General features: G+C 33.9%; 1 protein-coding gene across 1 annotated transcript; it reads right to left on the reverse strand.

The window, feature by feature from the left end:
* Window positions 1-2,356: 2,356 nt before the first annotated feature.
* Window positions 2,357-4,029, reverse strand: LOC118055562 (probable N-acetyltransferase HLS1). The gene is made up of 2 exons (XM_035067521.2): window positions 3,670-4,029; window positions 2,357-3,499 (listed from the first exon to the last, which is right to left on the reverse strand). The coding sequence occupies exons 1-2, from the start codon at window positions 3,841-3,843 to the stop codon at window positions 2,516-2,518; spliced, it is 1,158 nt and encodes a 385-aa protein (XP_034923412.1). The 5' UTR covers window positions 3,844-4,029; the 3' UTR covers window positions 2,357-2,515.
* Window positions 4,030-8,820: the final 4,791 nt, after the last annotated feature.

Raw genomic sequence — 8,820 nt, forward strand, 5'->3', positions numbered from 1 at the left:
ATCAACCCAAATTTATTGGTAAGTAACCTAAAAAGAATAGGTCCAGGAGTTGCTTGAACTCAATAATCATGGCCTTAGGAAGTGCGTGGGGGCTCACTTTTATATCCAAATGAATTTAAATAATTTGTCTAAATCCAATGGTAATTTTTTATGATTTTCATGCAAGTCTTTCAATATTTTATACTTATTTAATATATATTATTTTAAGTGAAATACAACTCAAAATATCATATAAATAAAATAATTTTTTAGCCCCCATCCCTGCAAAAAGACAAGATTCATATTCTATAAATACACCATAAATCTTTCAAGCTTCAAGATCACAAAATCATTACTTCTTATATTTTTAATATATATATTTTCAGAGTTTATTTATTTAAAATATAATTATATTTTCTCTTTAAAAATATACTTAAATATTTGAGAGTTTTAAAATTCATAAAAAAAAGTTTTTTATAAATACTAGTCACAAACCACCTTTACCTACTAGGTATTAGGTATATATAAGCTACCAATTACAATGATTATGAAGAACAAATCATATTGATAAAAATTAATTAATTCTTCAGCATATAAATCTTATATCTAAGTTATTTGAAGTTCTTATAAATGCAATAATATGGATGTAGAAGGCTTGCTTAAGATCCTACTTGGGATAATACCTTTTTTATATATGTATATACAATTATATTATCTCATTAGCAAATGTTCTCCCTGAATGTACTAAATTAACACAAGCACACTCTCATACACAGGAAACAAGCTGGAAAATGAGATAAACCACTTTGTTAAAACAAAAAAACTCAATGAAATAACACAGTAATACAAATTTAATAAGATGCGATGAAGTAAATGAGAGAAAGATTATCAGTTATATATGTACATTTTGATATTTCAATAAAAGTAGACTATATCAAAACCCTAATTCTACATATCGGAATTAGTAACCCTCAAGGGACGTAATTAATATTTTGCTTATTAATTATCTTCTTACAGTTGTAAGAGTACTAGCATGCTAGTTAACAACGTTGTTAAATTCTTCCTCTTTTCTTTTAACTTATATATCTCTTGTTGCTTAATTTCTACGGTCCCTCTTTGCTTAACTGTTACCTAGGACATATCTGTAAGCAAACCCACTTGTTCCACGCACATCAAAACCCTAATTCTACATCGTACTTAAAATCTTTAATTCCCTAAAGCCAAATCGTCGCAAATCTTTGTGTGAACAAAACCCAAGCTGTAATTAAAATTCCAAGGAATTCAATAAAAGATTAAGAATTTATCAACCTTGTTAGCTAGCATGTAAGTACTCTTACAACAGTAAGAAGATAATTAATAAGCTTCAAAGTTCGAGTTAAATAAGATGGGGGGAAAACTACAAGCAAGCAAGCTAGCCAGGATTATAAATGTGATAAAGGGGTTAGTGCTCGTGCTTATTGCAGCGATGACCCATATATCAACTTTAGCTCTATATATATGTAATGTAATGCAACACACATGCAAGTATATATAGGCATTATCATGATTAGAAACCTCTCAAGTCATTTAAACCACTTGTTCGTGCTCTCGTGCTCCACTCACTCAAAATATTTCAATCAAAAGACAAAAGCCTCTTTCAATAATCAAAGTATATTGCTCCATTATGATTGCATTCGATTGCTTACTTTCCAACCAATGAAATCATTATATCTTTATGGTCATAACATTCATCATCCCAATAATCGTGATTATGCTAGCCTCGGTACACGTACGTATTTAAATGACAAGAAATACCTTTGAAAAACAAAATCAATTGTGACTATAAATGAAGAAACTTCCTTCTATGGCTGGAGAGAGTTAATAGATACCCAAGTCGATCGTGGCTGCTTTACCTAGCCAAACATGGTGTCGACTGTGACTATTGACTTGAAACCCTAACCAACTTTGTTTTATCCTCAGAACTAGGCTTCGGAAGATGTAGGATCCGCATTTGGTCATTGAAACTGACATCTTCCCAACTTTATGCTGTGCCTTAATTATGCATGAGCTGAAGTTCGTCGAAATCATAAAAGGTTTGGGAGAAACAATATCACATGACCTTATTAAATAACTTAATTTGGAGACCTCGTTAGGCTTTTATTTGCATTCAATAGCTATGTCCGCCTTTCACCTCAAAAGATCTTGCAATGGCATGTGAAGGAATACCTTAGCTATATACGAGTGGCGACAAATTAATGAAGATTGGATGATCCAATCGAATTTTTTTTACTCGAGAGCGAGGGACAAATCAAGGACAACTGGCTTCTTGATTAGTCAAGATCATGAGGGTAGCGACAATTGATCAGTTGAAAACAAGGATAGAGAGGGTGGCACCTAATTGAGGAAATCTTTTGAGATTTTGAGTCACTGATGTGAAAGGTACAACAGAAAAGCTAGCCCCCACAAAGGGAGAGAGGGATGGACTTATCTAACAATACATGAGGTGAGGTTTGGCCTCAAGCAAGAACAATAAGGCCAGGGGGTATTTTCAAATTGTTCAAACCTCTCTTGGGTCTACAAAAAGGGATGTTGTTGTCGGTGGCGCTTTTGGCAATTGATGTATTGTGTTCTCTTCATTTTTCAAGGTCTTTATGCACCACAAATCTTCTGGACAGGAGAGTGATTTCCAGTAGGGGATGTGAAGCCTTAGGATGTCCTTACCGCCAACTTCTGTTACAATAACCTTACAATCTTTGGACTTTGTCGCCATGTTGTGCACAAATTGGCACAAGTGTTGAACCAGCTTTCCTGATAACGATCCTTCATGGTGCACTCCATACATGAAGTAGAATCCAAATGGACTAAAAAAATCTGGTATTGCAGGCAACTTAAAACATGGAAAGATTTTATCAATCAATATTGAACTCTTTGTGTATAGAAAGCAAGATAAGGGCGCTTTCCCTAGTCTTAGCTTGAAGAGCTCCCCACTGTTCCATACACTAAGCATAGCCCAACTTCTTGGAAGTACTTTCCCATCTGAACCAAAATCTTCCCATGACTCACCTCTGGGATAAGCCACCCAAGTCCCCAAGCTTAGCTTGTTTCTCAGTATATTCCCTATATCATCAGGGAAAAACTCCGTTGAAGTCATGAACTTGCGATATAGAAACTCAGCTTCCTCAACTTTGAGCTTTGCCACCTCAGTTTTTGATGACAAACGTAAGGCGCGATGATCAACTGGGTTAACAAGAATCGCCGGTGTCCTGAATTTGGCATATCCAAGCTTGTTTATGAAGAGATTAGCTGACGCTTCATTATCTTTCTCCGTAGCCATGTAAGCGTAGTCAACATCATTTGCGATGAACCATTTCTCCAATTCAAGCACTAGCCTCGATCCAATCCCTTTTCGTCGATGAACTGGTGCAATTCTTAAACCTAGCACATAACCCAACTTGGCTATATTCTTTGGAGGTTTATGAACGGTTGCTAGCTTTATAGAGCCTTGAATGACACCAACCAGTTCGCTGCCCAATTCGGCTACCTAACGTAAAAGAAACAAGGTTGCATTTTTTTCGTCAAGAAGACATCATTACAAGCCGTAATGGATGTAACTACACATGTATAGGGTTTGTGTGATAATGGATGTAATGAAAACAATGGAAGCGAAAAATTAATAAGAGTGATGATGATCAGTATAGAGTGTGCACGTACCAGCATCTTGTACATCGGACTGTTTCTGATTCTACAGATGGGGTCACCCATGGTATCTATGTAGAGAACTACTCTTTCAGTCGGGCCTACCTCACATCTTCTCTCAAGATCTTCCACTCCAGCTCTATGAACTTGAACATCATAGCTTCGTATTTTAAGTTTTCCACATCCCATTATTCAAACTTGCACCATAAGTAGAAAAGAATATTTAGCAACTGGCATGAGAGGGTGAATATAGGAGCAATCTTTATTTATTTATAAGAGGAACGAGAGCTCATATACAAGATGAAACCTAGCAGGTAGTAAACTAGAGTAATGTAAGAAATTATAAATAGGTGCTTTGCTCTGCCACTAACTGAAATGATTTGTCTTGAAAATTCATATTGATCATCGTTTATATGGAAAGGTGGGAAATATTGCGGAATGTTCTCTCAAATCAACATCAACATCGAGCTTCAACAACAATAGTTAATACTGGACAAAAGGCGGGTAATAATAGGATGTGTCTTTTTGTCCTTAGCCTTTTGCCATTCTTAACTTAATCAAGCCCTGTCCACTTTAAGATCACCTCAGGCTCGCGCCACGGTGCACCCCAAAGAATATGTATAGTTGGCCAACCCTCATTTGTCAATTAATTGATTGGCCAAACATAATAAACCTATCATAAATTAAGCCCTCTCCCCTCCAAAATTTTGGTTCATACAGTACATCTATACGACCACCTAATTGATATGTATGCATGTATGTATGTATGTATGTAGATACAGTATAAATGCTTAGGAAAAAAGAGAGTCGGTAGGCCATAAATATCTCAAATCTAATCATAAATTAACGTTTTTTTAACAAGAAGTTCGTTATATATAATTCTATCGAATTATCAAATTAATCTTCTAGGTATTTAAGATGCGGTTTACCTAATTAGGTGCCGGATTAATCAATTGTTGAGCAACGGTGGTCCATATCGGCCTCCTTTTATACACCTGCGAAAGTGAAAGTAACCCCACTATAAAACCATAACTAGGTGGCTTTCTACTGGCTAGTTATGAAAAAAGTTAATAAGAAATTAATCATAATGCTGCTCTAGAGTGGCCTAGCTATGAAAGATAAGTATACGCGCGCCTGAAAATTTAGCTTGTGCTAAGAGTATGGTCATTAATCAAGACAATTGATACACACAATAGTCAACAAAGAAGTGAAAAATTAATAGTTGCAACAAAAATTATGCTTTGGCTTGAACTTATCGAATCATGCCTAGGTAAATATCTACTATTAATGATTAGCAATTTATACCGGATCAATAACATACTTACTAAACTAGATTGGTATATCAACCTAGTAATGTAGAGCCTCAACTTGGATTAAGTTTTATTTTAAATTATTTTTATCATTAACCCAGTTAAACTCTTGTGATCTTGCAAGTTAACATATAACTTATTATAGGAAATTACAAAATACAGAATGTATATAATTAGAAAATATTGATAGGATTAATCTTGTGTTATAAAATTTACATTAACTATTGTACACTGTTCTACATATATAAAAAAGAAAGGTTGGCTAACTAATTGGTCAAAGCCTTGTATTCCTCTCAATTTGGTATTAGAGCCTTAACACATTAAAACTTATTTTCCCTCTCCTTAATGAACTCCATTATGAATTTTTTTCTTCCCCACAATAGATTAGCATTCCATCTCCTACATCATAGGCTTTCGTTTCTTCTCAATCGATGCAAACTTCTTTCTTTTCCTCTGCTTTGGAATCTTCCCCATAAATGCTCCAATTACAATGATTTTTTCGTTATCTAATAATCAACAAGTTATTTCTTTTGAACTTACAAACACCAATTATCTTTATTGGCAAATACAAATGAAGTCGTATCTTATTGCACAAGGTATTTTCCACTTTTTTGATGGCTCTTTGTGGTGTCCTACTTCTCATGTAATTTTTACTGATGGTTCTTCTAAACTAATCTTTTTTTTCTTCATTACAAACAACATGATCAATTTATACTAAGTGCACTACTTTCTTCTCTTTTAATAGATGTACTGCATCTTGTAGTCGTCGTTTGCCAAACCACACACTGTGTTTGGTGTACTCTTGAGCAAATCCTTGCTTCTCTGTCTAATTCTCGTTTTATGCAACTTCATGGATCTTTTCAAGATCTTCGCCAGGGTGATGATTTGGTGACTATATATATGCAAAAGGTAAAAACATTATTTAATGAATTAGAAGCTGTTAGCCAACTAATTTTTTTAAAGGATTTCAATTTATATGTGTTCCGTAGTTTCCGTAATGAGTTCAAAGATTTGATAACAAGCTTTACGACCAAGATAAAATCTCTTTTATATGTAGATCTTCATAGTCATCTCCTTACCTATGAGTTCATTCACAAGACCTCCCTTCAATCAATGGTTGTCACTCCTCATTTACTATCCATGCCATCTCAACCACCATTAACTAATGTTGCAAACCATCAGTCCTCAAGTTTGTATAACAACAATCCTAATTTCAGTTATGATAAAGGACAATTTCATAGAAGTTGGCGTTCCAACAGTAAGCAAAACAGCACCCAAAACAAGTCCAATTTTCGGGATTTTCAATGGTCTTATAACAACGATTGAAGGCAAAAACATTAGCAACAAAATAAAAGGAATAATTGCTCTTCACAATGGTCCAATAACCGTTCTTTTTCGAATAATATCAGGTGCCAACTTTGCCTATCCTTCAACCGTACATCCTCTCAATGTTCTTAACTTCACAACCATGGATAACACCTGAATGCCAATATGTGTTCATTAATGTCTCCTCTCTTAACTTTATGGATTGGTTTCTGAACACTGATTCGAATCATTAATGTTACACTTGCTCTTGCGACTCTGACCGGATTTGAGCCCTAACTTAGCAATGATCACTTATATGTTGGTGATGGTAACGACCTTTCCATATCTAATATTGGGCATACTACATTACATTCCCCCATAATACACTTTTACCTTATCTAATATTCTTTATGTTCCTCATATTACAAAGCCATTACTTTTTATTCAAAATTTTTATCATGATAATAATGTCTATTTTTAATTCATGCGTCTATGTTCTATGTTAAGGATCTCACCACTAAAGCAATGCTATTTTTTGGTCATAGCAACAACGGTTTCTATGTTTTATTCCAGTCTTCTACATTTTAATTTCTAAGTCTTATTGGTCTTCTTGTGTCTATGTTTTTGCTGATATCCAACATCTTCAATTGGGTCATTCTATTTCCCGTTTTTTTAATTTTTTAGTATCAAATAATAAACTTGATTGTTCCTCTAGATGTACACTTTTTAAATTTCAAACATGTCCGCTAGGAAAGTTATTGCGTCTATCATTGGGACCTATGATTCACAAAGCTTCTACTCCATTTGATTTAATCTTTAGTGATGTATGGGGCTTTGCTCCTATTTTTTTTCCTCTGATGGTTTTGTTACTTTTTTATTTTTTATTGATACATATACAAAATATATATGGAACTATTATCTTATTGTGAAATCAAATATATTTTCTATTCAAATGTATAGGTGATGAATGCCACAAGTTAAACACTTTCTTTCAGACTAATAGTATTTATAATCATTTAATCTGTCTTCATGCCCATGTGCAAAATAGCATCGTTAAACGTCGTATCAACATATTGTTGAAACTGTTCTTACTCACATCAGATAATGTAAAGCCCCATTACAGTTTTAGAATTATATATTTGAATTCTTAGTGTATTTTATCAACTATATTCCTACCGATGTCCTCCAAAATAAATCCCTGTTTGAGTGCCTTTTTCATCTTACTCCTAATTATGATTTTTTATATATTTTTTGGTGTTTTTGCTTTTTGTTTTCACTTCTATATCATACACATAAGTTGAATTCTCATTCCTTTCCATGTGTGTTCTTAGGTTATAGCTCATATCATCTGTTATCGTTGTCTTGACCCCACATATTAACATAATTGTATCTTGCGTCATGTCTATTTTGATGAAGAAGTGTTTTTTTTTTAAAAAAAAAAAAATCTGAAAAGATAGCATAACTCTACAACACCTCTCCACATCATATTCCTACTACCCATTTTCCCTAGTTACTTAATTCATTATTTTTTTCACTCCCCTATACCTACAACCTCTTTACCATCCTTATTGCCTACCATTTCTACCACCATCAGACATCTCATCAACTTTGCCCTTATGTCATCATCTGCTTATTTATCTAATAATCATTCTTCGAGTACATGTTCTTTTCCTTTAAAGCTGCTACTTTCTAGGTCTGGTGCTGCTAGTTCTTCTAGGTTTGCTGTTACCAATCCAGCATCTCGGTCTGTATCTCCAGCTGGGTTAAATTTAGTTGTCGCCCTCTTTTCCTATCCTCTACAGCAGCAAGCTTACTTGCCTCTAGTTTTATGGTTTGTCAACATCATATGGTTCTTTATCCATAGCTGTCAAACACAACATATTTGATAGCTTCTTCAGCTTCATTTGCCAGCACCTTCTCTTGGGTACTTTCTCCTCTTATTTATGAACTAATTCCATTTTATAATGTTGACAAGTATAAGGCTAAACACTTTATTATTCATCTTGTCTACAGGTGTTGGTATCTTTTATCTTCTAGTTTATATTGATGATATTTTGCTTGCGAGAAACAATTGATTTAGTCTTGCTTAACCAATTAATATAATTGCTGAGTTTAGAGTTTATACTTCGAGATTTAGGAGTTGTCTATTATTTTTTTTGGATTAAGGTTCATTCTACTAGTATGGGTCTTATATTATAACAAGAAATGTATATTCTTGACATACTTAATCAAGATGTATATCTTCTTACAAACCTATTAATACTTTTATTTCTACCTTAAAGGTTATTTTGGTGCTTGATTGCTTGTTTTCTAATTGTTGGTGCTCTTCAATATCTCAATTTACAATACCAAATATTTATTTTATTGTTAACAAGGTCTGTCAATTTATGCATGCTCCTATAAATGCACTTTGGGCTGCCATTAAACGTATTATGTGTTATCTTCAGGGTACGTTTTCTTTTGGCTTATATATCACCCATAGGTCCCTCATTTTCTTTACATGATTTTACAGATACTGACTAGGCTGATAATGTTAATGATTGTAGGTCTA

Source organism: Populus alba, chromosome 1, assembly GCF_005239225.2.
Source record: "Populus alba chromosome 1, ASM523922v2, whole genome shotgun sequence".
Lineage (NCBI taxonomy): Eukaryota > Viridiplantae > Streptophyta > Magnoliopsida > Malpighiales > Salicaceae > Populus > Populus alba.